Genomic DNA, 22,925 nt, shown 5'->3' with positions numbered 1-22,925 from the left:
TAACTCCACCTGCTTAGCCCTTGTTTTTCTCTCTCTTACAGTTGTTACTAAGACAAAAAGTAAAGGTTTAAAGGGGGGAAATGTTCATAGACTGCCTGAAATCTTTCTATATCCCTTTCTGGGATTGGTGGACACCAGGTTAAAAATACCTGTTCTAGTCTAACTTCTCTTGCCTCCTTAGTTCTGTGGCCTCCTTTTTTCTTCTTAGCAGATATCTGTCATATGTGCCTACCTAAATAAGTTACATGGGACAGGAATCTTTTTTCTTCTCATTAAATCATATTCATAGTAGATATATTATAGATATATCAAGTAGTAGCTATTATATTCATCACTTAACATGCAAGTTTTGTTTTTATTTGTGTGTTACTTATTTATAATTGACACATTGCATTAAAATATGAAAAGAGTACACACCTTATCCTCCTGAAATTTATTCTATTTTTCTTTGTACCAATCATAACCACAGATGTTCCAAACTTTGCATCTTTCCCAGTACATAGCAGAATGCTCTGAACAAAGAAGGTATTAATAAATGTTATTTTTCAATTGAATCGAGATAGAAATACATTGTACATCTAGAGATTAAGCTCAAGAAGGTCAAGAAATGTAGTCTTAAAAAAAGTTTGCATTTAATACATGCCTTTCTAAAACATAATCCTGATCATGTCACTCCCCAACTCAGAAACCTTCAGTTGTTTCTATTGCCTCTAAAACAGAATAAAATCTCTTTTTTTCACCTTGGCATTTAAACTCTTTCACAATCTCACTCCAGCTTCCCAGACTTTTTTTGCCTAAATTCTTTTTATACACTCTACTTTTCAACCAAACTGGCCTGCTTGCTAGTCTTGCATCCTGACTTCCTACTCCATAACTTTTCATCTGGCCTTTAGGTGGCCCATTAGTTAGAGTCATCTTCATGAGTTCAAATGTGGCCTCAGACACTTACTGGCTATGTTATCCTGGGCAAGTCACAACCCATTTTGACTCAGTTCCTTGTCTGTAAAATGAGCTAGATAAGGAAATGGCGAACCATTCTAGTATCTTTGCCAAGAAAACTCCTATTAGGGTCTGAAAAAGTTGGGCATGACTGAAAAGACTGAACATTTCAGGTATGCATTTTCTCCTCAGTTTCTGTTTTTAGAATCCTTTGTTTCTTTTGAATCTCGGCTCATAGGTTACCAGCTCAGGGAAGAATTTCTGGACTTCTCCCTCAAATTTTTAGCATTCTCTACAAATTCAAGTTACCTAGTATTTATTTATCTCTTTACTTATATTCCCCAGAAGAACATAAGCCCCATGCAAGTAGGAACTATTTTGTAGTTGTGGTTATTGTTTCTTTGTATTCCCAGAGCCCAGCACTATACCTTGACTACCAGGCATAATAGGAAGTGTTTGTTGAAATTTATTGAGCTAAATATATTAACATAATGGGAAAAGTAAAAACATATCAGAGCAGAAAAGACCAAAACTGATGTAGTTTGAGCAGGTGAAAAGGAAAGGGAGGCCACAAGGAAAACATGTTGAAGAAATTTAAATAATGTCCATGGACAAAAATTCTAGTGAGTTAATTCTTTAAGGTGGCACATTTTCCAAATCATTTTGTCCATATGACATTTCTGACTTTAAAATATTCTAAAGGAACCATAAATACTAAGCTTGTGAATCTGGAGGCATAGAATTTTATCCTCAGGATAAAAGAGAGTTGGGGTCATTTTGTGGCAAAACAGAAGAAATCAAGCCTATTTTATGATTGCTGGTTGCCTAATTTAATATTTTAGAAAGTAAGGGAAATAAGCAGTAGTATTAACATTTAAGGAGTATCAATTAAAACTCTTTTGAAGCTGTAAGTGATGCCCTTACCACAATTAGAGTTTCTAATTTTTCCTTAAAAGCTCAAAAAGTGAATGAAAACATGATTTTTGTTTAGGAAACAAAAAACTGTCTTCTCTTCAGCTTTCCCCACCCCCACACATGACTCCCATTTTGACACAAAGCTTTCACTGTGGTTTTGCAATTTTGTAACCTACAAAAAGCATTTTACAAGTAGTTTCAAGAAAACAGACTTAAGGTGACAGTGGTTTATGGCATATATCAAGATATATTTTCTTTATGTAGCCAGAAGAAGAAGAATTTCTCACTTGTAATTTACCTCAGTTCCAACAACTATTTATTTATTTACTTATTTAATTTTTTTTTAAGACCCTTGTACTTCGGTGTATTGTCTCATAGGTGGAAGATTGGTAAGGGTGGGCAATGGGGGTCAAGTGACTTGCCCAGGGTCACACAGCTGGGAAGTGGCTGAGGCCGGGTTTGAACCTAGGACCTCCTGTCTCTAGGCCTGACTCTCACTCCACTGAGCTACCCAGCTGCCCCACAACTATTTATTTTTAATGAAAATTTTTTAGAAAAAAAACAAGCATTCAATGCCATTAAACTGCAGTGATATTTTTCTTATTCAACAGCCAAGTTAAATGCCTATGCCATAAATGATCAGTCCTTCCCTAAATCTCCCTGATAATGCTCATTCATTTTAAACTGAATGTTGCAATGTCATTCTTGCTCTAAATAGGAAAATTTGGACTCTTTTAAAACGATGCTCTCATGTGTTCTGTCTAGATTGTGCCTACCTTTGTCAAAGCGTATCAGTAATCAGAGGATGTAAATGAATGAATAGATCAACAGCTTTTGTTAAATGTCTATGTGCTGGTCACTGTAGATACAAAAGCAATGAATAATAAGGATAATAGCTAGCTAATGTTTGCAAAGTACTTTACAAATATTATCTCATTTTATCCTTACAATAGCCCTGAAAAATAGATGAAATTAATAGCCCCATTTTATAGATGAAAAAACTGAAACTTAAAGACAAATGAAACAATATCCACTTCCCAAAAGCTTGCATTCTATCAAATGTCAGTTAAAGAACCACAAAGCCATATAATTTCAGAATCAAAGGAACCTCAGAGACTATCTATTCCAACCTGCTCCTAAACTAGGATCCCATCTACAATATAAACAAAAAGTGGCCATTAACTCTTTATTTGAAGACTTACTTTGAGGAGGAGCACACTCTCTCTCAAGCTAACCAGTTACATTTTTGGATAGCTCTGTTTTTCCTCACAGCTCTGGCCAGTCATCACCTCACACACACCAGTCTTTTCCTTTCCAATGTTACACCCACTCACCCCCACCCCAATTCCTACAGCCCTTTAGAACAGATTGTGAAGTATTCAGGCCTTAAGGTTGAAGAAAACCATGTAGTCTGGAGTTTCATCCAGGGAAAGGATTTGCTTTGGACTTACCTCAATTCAGAGTTGTGAACTCAAATGGTACTGAATGTTCCTAAATTATAGAATGCCAGATCCTGAAATGCCCTTAGAGCTAATCTAATTCGCTTAGACCTAATAATCCTCTTCTTCCACCTTATTTGTTTTTAGCTTTTAGGCAGAGTATATTTGGCTATTTTCAGATAGCATGTATACCTACAAATGAGGATATTTTTATGTATGGGGTATAATCCAATAAAAGAATAAGAACCATCATTTTCTTGAAGGCAATAATGAATAAGAATAACTTTTATATTCCTGCTTTCTCATCTAGAAAAACATTTCTTTGAGAATAAAGAAAAGAATAAATTATATCCAAATGCTTCTTGTGTAAATTATACTGTCCTGCTTTCAGATTCTAGTTATTCATTGCATAAATAATAATAATGTGAGACCTTTCCAAAAAGTGGTATCCCAGAACCAAAACCAAACCTTGGAATTCCAGCATCTTGTATAAAATCAAGAAGGTGAAAGAGAGGGGACAGCCACTTTGGGATACTTCATCACTGATACTGTTGTCACATATCCCACGTGACATGAATTTCCAGGCCACAATATGGGCAAACACTCTGACTAATAGTGAAGCTGGTAGGAGAATATAGGATCAGAAATGATGATAAAGAATGGCTCAGAGGATAGGAAGAGGCACGGCAGTCCTAAGATTAGGCAGTCGCAGGGGAAGCATTTTATCTCCCTCTGTACCTCCTTGTTGTTCCCTATCCTAACACCACCCGGAATATCTGCTCATTTAGGAAGACCCTGTCCCCACACCACTGTAAGCAACCCAGGGGTAAAGCCCCACTTACCCTAGCTGTTCTGCCTACAATAAAAGTTTTGTTTGTTTATTTTTCAGTAATTTCAATTACTATTGTTAAAAATTAGTTGAATTTTCTCATAACAAAGGATCATTTGCCTGAAAAGACAATTTTGAGTAAACTTTATAGTTTAATTTTTTTAAGTCTGATTAGATTTTTTTTCTTCAGGTCATGCCTAATAATGCATGCCTAATTCAATCAGAATCTTGTACTCAAATAGATCTGTGATCATTATAGTTATTGACTCCAGCCTATGTGACCTCTTGTCTCACATCCTCCCATAAGTTTTCTACCTAACTTGGAAGAGATCTTCCTAGCTTTCTTGCAATATTGGAAGGACAGTAGCTGTGGTAAGCTAAAAGCTGGATTAGTTAGCCTATGGTACAAATAAAATATAGCACAGCTGAAGTTAATAAGAAACTCCCCCGACCAGGTAGATAATCTTGGATGTAGGTACAGGTTGCTGGATGTACAGCCATCCAAGAAGAAAAGCTCTCCCAAAGAGCAGATCGTCATCCTTTCTAACCCATTAAACCTTGTGGTCTGCCTTTACTAGGAAACTGTTCTCTCTTTATCCCTGTGGTACTCTTTAATAACTATTTCCTGTCTCAGGAAATCAACTGCTTACTCCATACAGTCCACTGCATCAGAGCAGACCCATGCCTAGAATAACAGAAAGTCTAAAGGTGTCCATTTGTTATTCTGCGTTCTTACAGATAGTCCATTTTGTTTATATACTTCTTGGATGACAACTTTTCCTCCCTTTTTCCTTCATAATTCATTGTTTATAATGTGTTACAATGTGTTTACACCCACTAGCCTTTGGAGACTAAAATGTTCCATCATGTATAGCCATATAATGCCAATGCAATGTTGTGATTAGAAAGATTGAACTTTTCAAGGAAAATTTAGAGTTTATTACAAGGAACTTAGTAATTTTCCAAAGGCAATTAATTCATCCCACTTTCTCTTGTTCAGTTCTGAGCCCATTTGCAGTGTCTCTCCAAGAGACATTTCTACTAATTTCTACTAATGAGCTCTACAGGTTGTCTATCCAATTTCATATCATAGAACAAGAATGGAAAATAAATGCTGCTTTTCCTCTTGGTTTTACTTTATAATTAGTTAGCTATCTCCTCTTTCTTCCCATTTGACAAAAAGAGGTATACATAAATAAAATTGTCTTACTTCTTTCTATTGATCAGTTCTTTCTCTTGAGGCAGACATGTAATTCTTCAAATAATATTTCTGTTTCCATAGATAACATTTTCTTGGTCCTACTCATTTCACTCTTCATAATTTCATGTAGATTTTTCAGTGTTTTCCCAAAATTAGCCTGTTTGTCATTTCTTACAGTAGCATTTCATCCCAATCATTTGTCAAACATATTCTTTTGAGTAGGTTTGAATCACATCCAAAAAATTTTGCAGAGTTCTAGGTCTTTGTACAATCCATCCCAAAATAAGAACCAAGTGGAAGACCTCATCATGTATAAGAAATCTCTTTTTCACTTGAACTCCAAACTGGATCTCATCCATGACATTGGCAAACACTTGGCAAGCATATATTTCCCAGTTTTATACTTCACTTAGCATTAGTGAATATAGGATCATTGAATAAGATTATTTTTCTTATATCTTGTACAATTTTGACATATGAATAGGAGAAAGCATTATGGAAGATAAATCTTAGGGTAGTATTTGCAAATGAGATAATATTTGTAGAGCATATATCATGCCAACATATAATAGGCACTTAATGAATGTGTTTTCCCTTCCTTGTTGTAGTCAATAAATAATAAGCACAGTATTCTTTATTTCTTTGTCAATTTTGTGATAGCAAAAAATGGTTGGCTATGGAATATTACCTGTTCCTTTCTAATAGCTTCATTAAGAATACCTTCAATGCATGTATTATTCTCAAAGAAATTTTTACAGATGAGAAATCATGAACATAAAAGTTATTAATTGGTCATCTTTTTGGTTATAATAATACCTGAGATATTTTTCAATGTCTTTTAGTATCTTCTCCTTCAAACAATTTGAAACTTGATGTTTCACTTGCAGCACAGACCTCCTCAAAATACACAATCTATTCAAGCTGTCTTCTCCATCTTTATTCTTTTCATGCCATTTCTAGCCAAACAAGATTATGAGGTCATAGTAAAAGTGTGGTTATCCCACAATCTTTGCTGAAGAAAAGTGTTTATTATAAAAATCTTTATAGATACTTTTTCATCTTTCATATATTTCTGGTCTCTTTCCAGTTTCATTCTTAGATACCTTCAGGGTTATTTTACTTAGTTGAATCTCTTGCCAAATTTTCTTTAAATACATTTTCTCCTCCATAGCTTCTATTTCATGTGCCAGTTCTGTTCATAACCATTCACCTTCATTTTCTATAATAATTAACAAAGATATTTATATTTTTACTGCTGTTCTAAATCTTTCCTTCTCTCCTCAAGCTTCTCAGACCCAACAAAAGACCTTGTTCCATACTTTTCTGAAAAAATAAAGGTCATTTCCCTTATGCTTCCTTTTCTCTCCTACTCTTTATCACAAAATTCCTTGACAGCATCCCCCATCCTTCCTCCATTCTCTGATTAAAAGAAAACCCTTCTCACTATTTATACTGATGATTCTTTTCCTCCGGTCTCCTCTAACACGTTACCCTCACAAACATGCCACCTCTCTAATTTTCAGCATCTCACTATCTCCTGATTTGTTCAGTCCTTATCCTGATTTACCTCTCTGCAACATTTCAACTGTTGACTGTCTTCTCCTCAATATTCACTTCTATCTGAGTTTTCCAGATACAGTTTTTTTCTAGGTTCTCTTACCACTCCTCAGTCTCCTTTGCTGATTAAGTATCCCTACCCCAACACTCAGTGCCCAAATTCTGAACTAAACTTTGAAGAAGGCACAGGAGAAGAAATAGAGAATTTCAGCCACATACATTACAAGTAACTGCTAAGATCTAGAGATGGAAGATGTGATGAGTGAGCCAGTTTGCCTAGTTATATTGTATGTAGAGAGTGAAGTGGAAATTACTGAGATAAAAAGGTGTAGGAAGGTAGATAAGAGACTATTGTGGTGGATAAAATCCTGCAACCATGTTTTCATGCTGGCAGTTGCCAATATAGAACACAGAACCTGGCAGAGGACCCAGGCCGGGTGCCAGAGTGACAGTTGAAATGAGGGTATAAAAAGGAGTCTCCCAAACCCCTGACTTCACTTCTGACTCTGATCTTCAGGGTTAAGGTGGGAAAGGGTGGAAGAGTGGGCCCTGGGTGGTTTGGGTAGATTCCTTAGTTAGGTAGGAACAGCTTCCATAGCTAGCCAGTACCAACAGCTCATTGGCAGACCCATCAACCCTTGAAGAGACAATTTCTATCAACAAGACATCACCATCTGGCCCAGGGCTTGGTAGCCCTGGGTCAGCAACCAAGAATATCAGAGTAGAGATTGCCCTCAAAGCTTTCTTTACTTCTGCACCATAAGAAGACCTTTCAACATTTCCTGAAAAAGAGTTTAGTGAAATTAGATATTCAAGATCTTAGTTTATCTCACCCTCTTTCCAACTGCCTTTTACATGATCCAAATTATTATCAATAAACCCTTTAACCTTCAAGCTTAAAGATCTTTGAAGTCATTGCCTTATCCTTCACCAAAGGCCAAGTAATATCAGCAGTCAGAACAAACTATTAGCTTCTGCTGACAAACTTTATTAGACAATTTGGTTCAGGAAGTGCCAGCCTCCTTCCTGTTGACCATACCAACTGATCAATAGAATAGTCTCCATTTCTCAGGATAGAGGCACAGAACCCTGAACTTAAAGGGGCCTTGTCTTTACTAGCGAGGGAGTTTCATCTCCCTCTCATTCAGCTAAGTGCAGGACCCTGTTACACCAACTTCTACTCCTGCCTAAAGGCCCCTTGAGCTGGTCTAATATCACCAACTACTCTTCCTGCAGTGCAGCTAGCCCCCTTTCATAACAGTATTTGTGAAGAGTTTTAAAAGCCAGAGGAGTTTGCATGCTTTTCTTTGGAAAGAGCTTTTTGAGAAGGGAAGTGATGTGATCAGATTAGCAGAGATGTAGTATCAGAGAAGAGAAAGTTTGGATGCAGGAAGGCCAATTAGGACACTATTGCAGTTATTTAAGCAAAATGTGATATAAGCATGAACTAGAATGATGCCTGAGTATGTAGAGTGAATGGGGTCAAAAGCAAGATAAATTTTGAAGTCCAATTCCCAGCATCTCTTTCAAAAAGGCACTCTTATACTGTGAAAGAACAACAGAGGACATGAGTTCAAATCCCCACTCTGTCACAAATTATCTATATGACCACTTAATTCTCTATGCTTCAGTTCTTCATCTGTAAAATGAAAGAGCTGAATTAACTGACCTCTAAAATCCCTTCTACTTCTAAATTTAAAAAATCTTATGAACCTGTTATAAACAAGATTTAGCAACTGATGGAGAAGGATAGCAAAGATTTGAGGTTTATTCTGAGACCAAGTGTGACTAGAAAGATGGTTGTGCCCTTGGCAGAAACAGAGATTGTAAGACCAAAATAATAATGCTTTTTATTTGTATAGTGTTTTTACATATCTTACACAACAAATAGGTTCTAAATTCTTTTATTTCAACAAAACAAATTTATGGGTCCTATTTTCCAGGAAATTTGCAAAATAAAGAATTTAGAGTCAGAGGGCCAAATCTTTAAAATCTATTCCAATCCTAAATCTATGATCTTCTGATCCTTAACAGTAAACAATTATTTTAATGAAACAAGTTTATTGTAGTATATGATAAAATATTTCAGTTATAATTTTTAAATCTGAAGTTTTAATTTTTTTTAAACTTTAACTTCTGTGTATTGACTTATAGGTGGAGGATCAGTAAGGGTGGGCAATGGGGGTCAAGTGACTTGCCCAGGGTCACAGAACTGGCAAGTGTCTGAGGCCGGATTTGAACCTAGGACCTCCCGTCTCTAGGCCTGACTCTCAATCCACTGAGCTACCCAGCTACCCAGCTGCCCCAAAGCTCCTATTCTTAAAAGTTAACTTATTATCCCAAAACAGTGGCACCTAGGTCATTTGAAACACTTAAGAAAAGCTGAGGGTAAGACATTCTAGGTAAGTAAGGTAGCCAAATTATTTTAATTGTTCATACTTTAGTACTTTGGACCATTAGAAATCTTCCCTAAAGGGGCAGCTGGGTAGCTCAATAGATTGAGAGCCAGGCGTAGAGACAGGAGGTCATAGGTTCAGACACTTCCCAGCTGTGTGACCCTGAGCAAGTCACTTAATCCCCATTGCCTAGTCCTTACTGCTCTTCTGCCTTGGAACCACAGTATTAGTTCCAAGACAGAAGGTAAGGGTTTAAAAAAAAAATCTTCCCTAAAAATATCTTGCTAAAATTATACATTATAAATTCTCCACCTAGTAACAGGTTTTCTTAAACATGATATGAGCAACATAACAGCAAGGACTGACTCTTTTTCAGTTGATATTTCTATTTCATAGGACAGTGCTTGGCATATAATACATGCTCAAGACCTGCTTTTTCATTCATTCATGATTTGTGGGAGAAGGAAGGTTTTGGTTAGGAGAAATAATATTCTGTAAACTTGAAGCACTATATAAATGTGAGATTGTTATTATTTTTAATATTTTAACAATGTTAAATAAGAATTGTCATATGTAATATAATAATTATTACACATAATGTTAAGTATAAAATAAATATTTTAGTTAAAATATTTAATTTATTTACTAATCAGCAAGAATAATAGGCTGCTACAAATATATCTTAATATATCTAAGAGATTTAGTAAGTCAGTTTGTGAGTAAAAAGGCCTGCTTTCTAGTCCTACCCCTGTAATAAATTAGTTTATGGCCTTGAGAAAGTTACTTAACCCCTTTCACCTCGGTTACCTCATTTGTAAAAAGAAGGAATTGAGCTTGATATTTTAAGGAACTATTTCAGTCAGAAATTCCATAATCTTCTTTGTCCTCTGTGGTGCCTAGCACAGAACTCAATTAAAGCTTGTCAAATAAAAATAGAAAGATGTTATTCTAGGCAATGAGCACATATCTTTTTCTAATCAGGAAAGATTTTATCTAATTCAATAGTCCCCAACCTGGAATATACAGGCTCCCAAAGCAGATGACAAGCCCATCAAGGAATACAGAGAAAACTTGGAAAATAACAATATTATCCCATTAACATTAATTTATATTTCTTATGTTCATATTCATAGTAAACTCTTGAATTTATTTCCTTTTGTATTGAATATAGAATAAAGGAATGAATAGGAAACTTCTGGGAACAGAAAAAGGTTAGAAGCCCTTCATCTAAGTTTTAGTCTTTGAAGGAGGAGGGAAGACCAGGTTCATATATACAGGAAGTAGCTTGAATAATGGCTATTGTTCAGTTAAATATTAATTTTAGGGAATATTTGTATAGCTTGATTATAAGGAGAGTATGTGATCTACAGAGTTACAGGAAGGAAGGGATACTTTTGGTACTATGGAGAAAAGTTGGAAGTCAGTCAACAAGGATTTATCAAACAATTACTATTTGATAAATACTCTACTAGACCCTAAAATACAAAGACAAAAATGAAGCAGGCACTGTTTAACAGAGCCTACAATCTTTTGGATGGGCAGGTGAGTAGCTCAGTAGATAGAGCCTGGAGTCAGGAAGATCTGGAGTCAATAATTCAAATGTGACCTCACATACTTTCTTGCTACATGACCTTGGGCAAGTCATTTAATCTCTTTCTGCCTCAATTTCCTAAACTATAAAATGGGAATAATAATAATAGCACTTATCCCCCTAGGGTTGTTATAAAGATCAAATGAGATATTTGTAAAATGCTTAGCACAGTGCCTAGTTTATAGTAAGAGATTAATAAATGCTTGTTTCCTTCTTTCTTTTTTCCAGAAAACATATATGTCAAATAAATACGATATAAATTCAAAGTAGTTAAATACAAGATAGTTAGAGAGGCATTGAAGGAATCAGGAATGTAGAAGGTGGCGCTTGAACTTCATTTTGAAGAAAGTTAGGGGTACATGAGAGAGGGGTGAAGAGGACATGCATTTAGGCATGGGAGGCTGCCAATGCAAAGACAGTTCTGGGAGTGAAAAACAAAGAAAGACTCCATGTAACTAGACTAAAAATTGCAGGAATGACACAAATGTATGATGAGGCAAGAAAGATAGGTTAGGGGCAGGCTGTGTAGTGCTTTATAAGCCAAACAAACAAAAGAGTTAATATTTTATCCTAAAGTTAATAAGGAAAGAGCCCTGATTCAGTTGCGGAAATAGTTAGGAAGCCATTAAAGGCAATGATTGACATAGCTAGCAGTTTAAAATGTTCCAACTAAAAATTCACTCTTATTCTTTATTACACAATAGACATCTGCAGTTTCCCTGCTGTTAAGTGTGGGGGACTGTCTGGCAGTATTTACACCTACAGACAGAGAATGGAGAGGCAACTGATAGGAACAGATGTTCCCTCTTGCTCCCATTCTTCTGTTTTTCATTTCATTTTATACTTTGTACAGACCCTAACCATCAGAGTAGAAACAGGGCTAGAAGTTAAGCCCTTCTTCTTGAGAAACTGTGACCATTAAGTCACATAACCCCTCCGACCCTATGACAAATAAAAATTCCAAGGGTGAGTGTTCCAGGTGTTAAAAATTAATTTATTAATTAGACTGGTCAACATATAAATTAATTGGTCAATGATTCTTTCAGTAACCATAGATAATTCATCTAGTCTTGAATCATTTAAATACAATTCTGAAAGCTCATTATTCATTTCCCCAGACAGCCTAAGACTAGGTATCTATCCAATTGTTAGATACCTAATGAGAAGGTAGGCTAGTATTTTCCAATCCCTCCCTAATCCCTCATGGTGCTGGTCACAGGATTCTAATATCCTTGCTAACCTGGAAGGAGAAATCACATTCAGTGTGGTAATATTTGACTTCCATCATGGAGGAAATCAAGGACACAGCCATGCCACCCTTTGGCATGTTTATTTGGAACCAGATTCATTTATAGGAAAAGGATGGAACTTACATTCTCAAACTTAATTGTCCCAATTTTAGGCAAGATTCAAGGTACATTTCTAGGTCTGTAAAGTCAAAGAAATGAGGAGAAGTCTTGGATATAAAATAAGGAATATTAGAAATCAAATGCTAAATTAAATAAATCTTCTCAATCCTCAGTTTTCTCATTTGTAAAAGGGGGATAATATTTGCTTTACCTGCCTCACAGGGTTGTTGTGAGGAAAAGCATGTTACAAACTTTAACATTCTCCTCAGGTAGGAGTCATTATATTCAAGATTAATACATGAGGGTCAGCAAATGAGTAACTTCAAATTATAGAAATTTAACTAAAGGAGTTGTTACATACAATGTTTTATAGAACTAAGTTTGTTTCTGAAAGCTCCTGTAAGTACATCACTACCTGAATAAACAAAATTGCTAGGTCAGGCCATATAGCTTTAGTATCCTGACTTCAGAATTGGTCATGGTTCTTACAGAAGATTTTAGGTAGTACCTCTGGCATGATTAAAGAGTTTGAGGAGTAAAGTGGTGTCATCACAGTGGTGTAAGAAATAACTTGAGAGCATCTAATAAAATTATTTGAGAGTGACAAAAAGTAGGGTATATCTAGACCAAAATTTGAATGATGGTCTTTGTTAGTGGGAAGTGAAAGAGAAATGGTAAATCCAAGAAATGCTATCTAAAAAGCAGAGCATTATCTCATTAGTCAATGCCCCTGTGTTGTCATAAGGATCCAATGAGTTAATTTTCGCACTTTGAAATATTTTCAACCTTAAAACAGATGACAGTATTAATATTTAAAGGAACACAATTAGCCTTAAAATTTTAAACACCACATTAAGTCACAAGATTGAACATATGCTTGATTTTCTATTATATTAGTTTTGGCATTATATAAAAACTCATATCTAATTATATTGCATATTAGAAAAATATAGACTTTTTTCTAGGTAAAAACTTACATTGTATACATTTTCTGTGGATTTATTTTTAGAAAGGAAATAGGGATTGACACAATTTTAGAAAATTTGTTATAACAATGACCATCAACAAAAACAAAAAAAGTCAAAAGAATATATAAAATATTAATTTAAACTTTACATAAAAGCCATAATAATGAACAAAGTAGACCCAAAAAAATTATTAAACAAATATAAAAAGCATTTGCTCTGTGTTCCTTCCCAGAGGAATGAGATCCCAGAGGAAGATGTCCTTTGATTTTGCTTTATTTTATTTTTTAAATATAGCTACAGTCTGTGTAAATATGGTTCTAGTTCTGGTGATCTGGCTTCATAATAAGCACACAGATCCCAGGTTACAAATCTTTTATGTAGAGAAAAGAATACCAGAAACAGAATATTGAGAAGAGAATGAAATTAGGGGGAAGGGTCTAACCTGGAAAGGAAGTAATCTTCTGTTCTATTTCACTAATCTTTTTCTTTCTTTCTTTCTTAGAATACGATGAGCCTCCACATAGCAAGGCAGGACAAGATGTAGTTTTGCAGCTGCCTACAGATTGGGTGACTTTGGATGGCCGAGAAAGCACAGATGACCATGCAATCATTAAATATGAATGGACTTTGCAGCAGGGTGACTCATCATTGGATATGAAGGTAATATAGACTATATAGATGCATTTGTTCACCAAAATTGAAGCCTTATATTGTTTGATCTTCTTAAGCTGCCTCTAATTGTCATCTTGCTCCTAGTCTTGTGCTGGCTAAAGCCAAAAAAAAAAGTGAGTATAAAATTCATCTAACAAAATCGGCATATTATACACAAATTAACTTTTGAATTGTTTAATCAATAATATAGAAAATGTGCTTTTCTAAAAATGGGAAGATTCTCTATCAGTTATTTTAGTGTTTAGCCCTAAGGAAACTGGGAAAGTTTTCCACTCTGTCCTAGGTGTCCCCATTGAGAGACCTGTTTTTCCTTTGACTTCTTGTTAAAGAAAAATGTAACCCCTCACCAAACCTACTTCTGACTTTACAAAAAAACCACAGTATGGCCTTTCTTGCCATGAGTTACAGAATGGAAGCCAAAAACAAGCTTAAAGGCAATATCTAGTAGTCCAATTCCCTCATTTTATATATATATAGAAACTGAGCCCCAGAACATGTAAATTGCTAGGAAAAGGCCATTTGACCAAGTTAGTGCCTCATGCTAATTTGTAGAGCTATAATTCCAGTTTTTGCAAGTTTATAATCCCAAGAAAGGTGGGAGATATCATGAGCACAAGAAAACTGGACTTGATTCCACAAAAATCTATAGGATCACAGATTTAAAGCTGAAATGGACATTAGAAAGCATTTAGCTTAATTTGTCTTATTTTTCAGATTTGGAAATTAGACAATTCAGATTAGGTAATTTTTCTGATTAGGTAATTCAGAATTTTTCAGAATTCCAGAATTTAATCACTTTAGGTTATTCAGGCATCTAGGCACAGTGGATAGAGTTCTGGGCCTGGAGTCTGGAAGACTCATCTTCCTGAGTCAAACCTAACCTCAAACACTTAGCAGCTGTGTAAACCCTGGGGAAGTCAGTAAACACTCTTTACCTCAGTTTTATCATCTGTAAAATGAGTCGGAAAAAAATGGCAAACCAGTCCAGCATCATTGCTAAGAAAACACCAAATGGGATCTCAAAAAATCATATATAATTGAAATGACTAAATGACAACAACAAATTGAGAATTAGGAAATTAGGTCCAGAGAGAGTTAAGCGACTTACTTACTTATCACACTACAGAGCCACAATTTGAACTTGGGTTTTTCTCCTTCAAATCCAATGCTCTTTAACTACCATACAATCTGTAGAAGAGGTTCTCCTATTTAATTTATATTAAATATAAGGTTTAAAAAGTAGCATTTTATTGTTTCCCTCTGATTCTGTGCCATGAATTTCCTTCATAATCAAAAGACTCCTGCCACTCCATATGTGACACTGATGAGATGTTACAGGGACACCAAGCATTGTTGTCCATAATATAGAGGACTTAAGGAGGCTTTTGCTAAAACAAAATATATGAATACTCTTAGAGCGAAAAGGGCACCTCTTTCCCAGACATATATATCACCCTCTTTCCACTGTCTCCCATCAGAGCTTCTCCAGAAAAGGCAATCCTCAAGGAGCACTAGTCTCAAAATTATAGGAATTAAATTTCATTTTTGACCTGTCTTTAATAAGTGAATGAGCATCTTTTCTCTTGAATCATTATAAATTGTAAATGAATCCCGGAACTTCTGGTCAGAGTCAGCCCCTGTGCCAAAGGATGGCTTCTGTCCATGCAGTCCTAGACAACATTTTATGCCAATGTTACTATAGCAAGTGCCAATTGGCTAGCTATATAAGGGATGAATTATACCTACTTCAGTCAACCTTTACTTTTCTTAGCCAAACCTATATCTAGGGCATTTCATAATTAATGATGTTGGTAAAAATTAAATTACCACCACCTGAGTATCACATCCCAGGATCTAGTCTCTAAGCAAGATTCCTCTAAGCAAAATGTTGTTCATCATTTCAGTAGATCCCCATCCTTCAGTTCTCTTATATACGTGATTGAATATTCCAGAATTATATGGGCTTTGATGAGTAAATAATCAAATTCTCAACAGACTCTCCTAGAAGGAGCCAAGAAGATTTAGATCCTTTCCTTTCATTCTGTAAGCTGCCAGGAGTGGCACGAACTTAGCTAGAGATTTGACACCAGATGCCATTCTTGTTTTCAACTACTTGTAGTCCCATAAGAAACAATCACCAAAATAGAACCACTCCCCCATTAATGCAATATATATAGATATAGATAGATAGATAGATAGATAGATAGATAGATAGATAGATAGATAGATAGATATATGTATAGGAACATTATTGAAACTACCATTCCATACTAATCTACTTTATATATTCTTATGTTCTTACTAAAATAGAGTACTGCTGTTTTCTGTTTGTCTTTCATATTTCCATGTATTGGTTCATGCCATACCCTATGCATGGAATTCCTTTCCTCCCTTTCTCATCTCTACCCCATTGTGCACATCCCATCCTTACCTGATCAAAACCTGCCTATCCTTCCTTGAAACTTCTCTTTACTTTCCCAGTCAAAAGTAATCTCAGTTTTCCATAAATTTTGTAATTCTCTGTGTGTTCGTATTCTATTCTGAGTACTATTATTTTTATATATCTTATCTTCCTTGGCAGGTTGTGAATTCTTTGAAGATAGGTTCTATTTCTCCCATATCTTTGGATCCTCTAATATAGTGCCTTGAATATAATAGTTGTCTAATAAATGAATAAATACTTATTTGTTGAGCTTGTGTTTTAGGATAGAAAAGGCAGGATTACATAGGGCACAACAAATATCCAATTGATGTGGCATGCAAAGGACCAAGCTAGTCACTTGGTAAAGCTTAGTTAAGAAATAGTAGTTTAGAAGAGGTAATAAGATGCTGATACCAGTGAACGTACACATTAGTATATGATAAGCACATGAGAATCACAAAATAAAATGTTATACATGTAAAGCTTGAAGGGGAAGGTTGTTACCCCTGGAGGCAACACCAAAGACTTCTGAAGGAGATTACATTTGAAATGGACTTTAAAGGATCAAAAGGAGTTTAACAGATAAAGATGGGAAGAAAGGATATTTCAGGAATAAGGAACACCCTGAATAGGGACATAGAGACAAGAGGATGCTATGAATGTTTAAGGAACAAAAAGATTTCCAATTTGACTAAAGCACAAAGTATGAGGAAAGGAGACATGTAAGATAAGAATGGTGTAGAAGAGCACAAGTTGCCAGGCAAAGGAATATCATCTTTATTTGGTGGATAATAAGGACCCACCATCAACTCTTCCCTCTCCTTTCAGATTTTATTTCATACTTTGCTAATAAAATTTAGGTTATCTATCATGATTCATCTCTTCTCAATTTTATGCCTCAAATCCACTCCATTACCTTCTCCTTTCACTGAGCCTTTGAGAAAGAGGCAGTCCTTCTTGCCAAAGCCTTACCTGCTGACCTCTTCCCCTCAGACTACAAATATGCCTGGATCATCCCCATCCTTAGGAAACCTTCATTTGAGCTTGCTAGCCTCTCAAATTATACTCCAATATCTCTCCTCACATTCACAATCAAACTCCTGAAAGAAAGAGGTGAGAGAGACAGAGAGACAGAGACAAAGACAGAGACAGACAGAGACAGAAACAGAGACAGAGAGAGAGAATAAGGCATCAGAGTAAGAGTTTTATGAAGGTGAGAATTAACAATCTGTTTTCATAGGTTAAATTGGGTACCAATTGCAGACAATGTCGTATCTTTAATTTTATTCTTTTCTTTAATTTGGTGCTGATTTTTACTCCTGTTCTGCTTCATTAAAGGTCTCAGGGCGTACAACAGCTGATTCAGAAATTACTCCTACATCAATAACAAATCATTTCCTCTCTATAAAGATAAAGACAATTTCATTTTCTGTAATGTTCTTTGGCCTTTATCATGTTTGTTGTTTTCCTTCTCTCTTCTTAAATAACTTACTCATTATTCAAGTGTGAGGAATAGTCCACAAAGGATTAGCCTCTTTTGTTGTTTTTTCATTTGTTTTGTTAGCTTCCTTATCTAAGCCTTACTTTACATTGAAATTCCTTCATATCAAAGTATTATTCATTTAGTTTTGAGGATCTCAAATCTTTCACAGACTTTCCCTTCTTCTTTATCCAGTACAACAGATGTTTACACCTGAACTGCAATTATTCATGATGATCTTTTTTTTTTTATGCTCATTTAGACCAGTGCAAGAGGAGAAAGCTAAGTGTCCCATGAAATGATTTTTTTTTTTGCTCTTGGACCCCAAGTAAAAAATAACTCTGTCAATTTCTTTATTCATCTCTGAGAACTTTTAAGTGGTCCTTCTAATTAACTATAACTTCTTTTCATCTTTTGCCCTAGTGTGAGAATGTCTGCACACCGAGATTCTTAAGGTCTTTTGCGGCATCAATTGCCTTTGGCAGGCTAGGAAAGTATATGAACCCATTTCTCAGAATGTTTTAAAATGCATAATTACAAAGAAATCCTGTTACATATAAATATAATTATAAAAAAAATTAACTTGCAGAATTTAGGTTAAGGATCCTAAGAGCATCTCATTAGTAATTGGGAAGAGATCTCACATTTTATGTACCAACAGTTAGACAAATAAATAGGGATAATCTAAAAATATCATCCCCAGCACCCTCTCTGCCTACTTTTCTGCCACTCCACTACTATCATCACTACAGAAGTGCATAGCAGAAACACATTTTGTATTTTTCTTTTATACTATGTCATCACCTCATGACCAATTTATTGGCAACCAGCCTAGACATTTTTAGCCAGACCAGGTACAGTTTGTTACAGGAAACTGTACTCAAAGTTCTTCCAGGATGGTACAACCTGCCAGAGTTGACACCAACATGTACAGGCTTTGAGAACATAGGACTACTTCTCTGCCATGGACCATGCCTCTTAGAGAGGCAGCAAGATCCAATAAGGTTATCTGAGTTGGGGCCAAAAATCTCAGGAGGAAGTGAAGCTATACCTGCTATAACCATTAACAGGAGCTCTTATCAAGCTCCAGAGCAAAACACATTGGAAAATAAAGAGCAGCCTATGGAGGAGTGGGGAGGGAAGAAAGAAACCTTCCCCACCACCACTAACCTAGACCAAATCCCACAAAGCAATCTAAATCTCCTCTATCTCAGCTGGGCACTAGGATACCTTTGAGAACCTACCTCAAAGGCAATTTCAAAATTCAAGTGAGAAAAAGCATATAAAGTGCTTTATAAGCTCCAAAGGGAAGCAAATGAATGTCAGTTTTTATTGCTAAAAATAATATTAAACAAATTACTGAATACTTGCATGGTTTTACAAATACATAGTCATATTCTTCATTTTAACTTTCCTGATCTTTTGTTTGGAGCCTTATTCCTACCCGTGACTCAGCTTTAGGAAGTTTCTACCTTTAGTTGAAGTATGCCTGGGTCCTTTACCTCTGGCTAACATCTCAGCCTAACTAAGCCCAATGTTTTAGTTGAAGTTCTAAACTTGGAGTCAAAAGACATTTTTAAAAGTCCTATAAATGTCTATTAAAACTTGGTTCTGATTTACCGGTTCTATGACCTTGAATAAGTCATTTTGCTTTTATGAACCTCCTTTCCCTTTTGTAACATGAAAAAGTTAGACTAGGGCAGCTAGATTAGTATGGTGGACAGAGTGCTGGGCGAGGAAGACCCAAGTTTAAATTCAGCCTCAGATACTTACCAGCTATGTGACTTTGGGCAAGTCACTTAACCACTGTCTGCCTCAAGTTTCCTTATCGGTACAATGGAAATAACAATTATCAAATAATTATCAACTTCCAGAGTTGCTATGAAGACTTAAGTTCATAATTACAAAGTACTTAGTACAATACCTAGTGCATAGTTAATGCTCTACAAATATTAGCTATCATTATTTTCATTATCATTATTATAAGAATCTTAGGAGTTCTTAACCTAAAGTCCATGAAAGTTGTTCATATATATGCTTTTCAATACAACTGGTTTCCTTTGTAATTCTATGTATTTTATTTTTATGTATTTAAAAATATTCTTATGAGGAGTCGGATTTCATTGGTTTCACCAGATTGCCACAAGGGTCCAAGACACAAAAAGGGACTGAGAACTTATAAACTAGAAAATTTGTCTAAGGTTCCTTCAAGCTGTAATGTTCTATAGCCCTAAACCTGTAAAGCTAGGTCCTTTTAAAGTCCTATAAAAGCCTAAAGCTTGGAGCCAGACCTGTGCTCAGAACTGATGTCCTTTCTTTTCCACTTTCAAAACTGGCACCCCTTCTGGCACTTTTCCTCAAGTTCTGACTGTGGGTTCCTTTGCTTTCCCTTCTATTATCATTCCTACCTTTCCTGGGGCTAAAGGTCTCATGCTCTATGTTCCCAAGTACTTCTTCTCTTCCCACCCTACCCCCATCCCCATCTCAGAGCTGCAAGCTCTTTTTAAAAGATCACTTTATGGAATTGTGTGTCAGCTAAGGGGAGGTTAGAGGGTATTTGGGGGAGAGGGAAAAAACATGAAACATGTAACTATGGGAAAATATTCAAAATAAAATTTTTTTAATTCATTAAAAAATAAAAAATAAAAGATCATTTTACAGTTATACAATGCCCAAAATACTTTGAACATAGTTTAACAATTCATAAACTCCATTAACAGGAAGAGAAGGATTATTTCATCACACAGGAATAATATATCTCTTGAAAGAAACAGTCTTACTGCTAAGTAACTGAAGTTTAGAGTAATCATTGCTCCTGCCTTTCTTTTGTTGACTTATTCACTGTACATAAACGGGGAAAGAAAGAAACTATTCTTAAATGTACCATAAATCTAGCATCACCTGAAACCTGATTTTTTTCCTCAGGATAAAAGCCTTTAATGACAAATATAATTGAACCCCTGGATCAAAGGGCAAGTTTACATAAAGAGATCCTATTCAGCAGTAATATGCAAGCTTGAAGCAAATATATATATGTGTGTGTGTGTGTGTGTGTGTGTGTGTGTGTGTGTGTGTGTACTCTTTTTCATATGTATTTAGACTAGACTGGATTTGAATCAGATAAAAATGACTGGCTTGTCAAGTTGCTGCTTTACACACTGGGACCATTGAACTGTATGACAGGTAGCTTTTTAAAATCATGATATGGAAGCTTTCCATTCACTTTAACTTCAGACTAAGGATAAATTTGTTCAAAGAAACATTTAGATTAGAAAGGAAGTTCAGGGGGAATATTGGAAATCACTGACTTATCACCTTACATATACTTAACAAATCACTTTATTTCCAAGAATTTGACAGGGTGTTTTAAAAAGCCCTATTTTTAAATCTATACCCCCCCAAAACCACATTGATTTTGCTATAAAATAATGATGTAGAGCAATTGGATGACTTGACCTGTGATTTCACTGGTGTAGGTAATTCAGTAAGAAAACTCCCTCTGCTAATAATATAGTTGGCATCCATTCTGCAACTTCTAGCCTTAGAGCATTGCCTAGGGACCCTCAAAGATTAAACATCTTTCTCTGAGCCACACAGCCAGTACATGTCAAAGGCTGCCCTTAGCTTCCTCATTTATAAAATAGGGAAAATAATACCTTTAGTACCTTGTGAAATCAGCTGAAATAATCATCAGTTAACTAGGATTTATTAAGCATTTACTACTGCCAGGCACTGTACTAAGTGCCAGTAATGCATTTGCCTTTCATCTCTAATATATATATATATATGTATATATATATATATTCTACATACATAATTATTGAAATGTTGTCTCTCCCATTAGAATGTGAGCTGCAAGAGGAACTATGCCTTTCTTTGTATTCCTAGTGCTTACACAGTGTTTGAAATTTATTAAAAGCAAGGGTTGTATAGTCTTACCATTTCTGTGGAAGGTATTCTCAAAGGTAAGAATGAAGGATTTTTTGGTTTGTTTTAATTAATTAGTTTGTTACATTAAAATTCCTAGGTATCTCTCCATTCTAGAGAAGGCATCATTTAACAAAAAGATATATGTATATATAAAACATTGTCTTGCTTGTTTCTATTTATCAGTTCTTTCTTTAGAGGTGGATATATATAAGTTATTCTTCAAACTTGTTGCTGTGCTTAATGTTCTTTTGGATCTACTCATTTAATTCTTAATAATTTCATGTAGATCTTTCCATGTTTTTCTAAAATTAACCTGTTCATTATTTCTTATGTCATAGTAATATTTCCATCATATATGCCACAACTTGTAAAGGTAACATTGTAAAAAAGAAACTAATGGAAAAGAAATAATTAGCATGTTTCTCCACTATATTACCATGTGATTTAAAATATGTACATATATTTATCTTAGTGGAAAAAATATGTTTTCTACAAGCAATATGTAATTGGATTCTAAGTTTTAACCAATAAGGTGACTTTTTTTCTTTTTCTGGAAGAATTCAGTCCATTTATATTTAGTAGTATTATGATCATTAAATTACTTTTCTTTTTCTGTTCTTCATTAAATTATTATTCAATTGACCAGAAAGCTATATGGGCTTATTTTTATTGTTTTTGCTAATAAATTTAACTAGATCATGTTTAAAAAAGTTCCTATATCATACACTACTAATTTTGAAGATTTCATTAGCTCTGGACTCTCCGTTAATCAAAGGCAGGAAATGTACTTTGGGACTATAGAGTCCTCATCCCTTTCCATCTTTTCTTTCTTTTTAATTGAGACAGATTTTTGAAATAGTTAATGATTTAACAATATTCTCAAGATTGTCTAACTTAATTAGTAATTTATTTATCTCTACTTAAGAAGTATAGATTGTTTTAAGTATTATATCTTTGGGGTTTACAGGCTTTAAGGTTGCTTAAAAACTTTCTTGAAGTAGATCTTTTCTACATATTTTTCAAAGTTCATGTGCTTTGCAAATGTGCATCTCTTGCCTTTTGTAATAAGGGATTTAGTTAAAAGGAATTAAGGCAGGTAAGTTTGTAATAGGGGACAAGAAGGCACAGTGGATGGGGGTTTGTGGATCCCTAAGGCAGTAAAGTGGATAAGGAGGGTACAATAGTGGAGCAAAGGGAGAGGATGAGGTATTTTGGGAAGGAGCTGCAGCCTGGGAGA

At 35.2% G+C, this 22,925-nt stretch overlaps 1 protein-coding gene across 1 annotated transcript in view; it reads left to right on the top strand.

The window, feature by feature from the left end:
- Positions 1–22,925, top strand: part of LRP11 (LDL receptor related protein 11) — an 81,412-nt gene that overhangs the window by 8,040 nt on the left and 50,447 nt on the right. The window contains exon 2 of the mRNA XM_044675463.1: positions 13,687–13,844. Within this exon, the coding sequence (XP_044531398.1) occupies positions 13,687–13,844 (158 nt within the window). The remainder of the gene's footprint in view (positions 1–13,686; positions 13,845–22,925) is intronic.

The sequence above is a fragment of the Gracilinanus agilis genome, chromosome 4, assembly GCF_016433145.1.
Source record: "Gracilinanus agilis isolate LMUSP501 chromosome 4, AgileGrace, whole genome shotgun sequence".
Classification (NCBI taxonomy): Eukaryota; Metazoa; Chordata; class Mammalia; order Didelphimorphia; family Didelphidae; genus Gracilinanus; species Gracilinanus agilis.
Note: the sequence above shows the minus strand (reverse complement) of the source record. Positions and strands in the feature narration are given on the sequence as shown.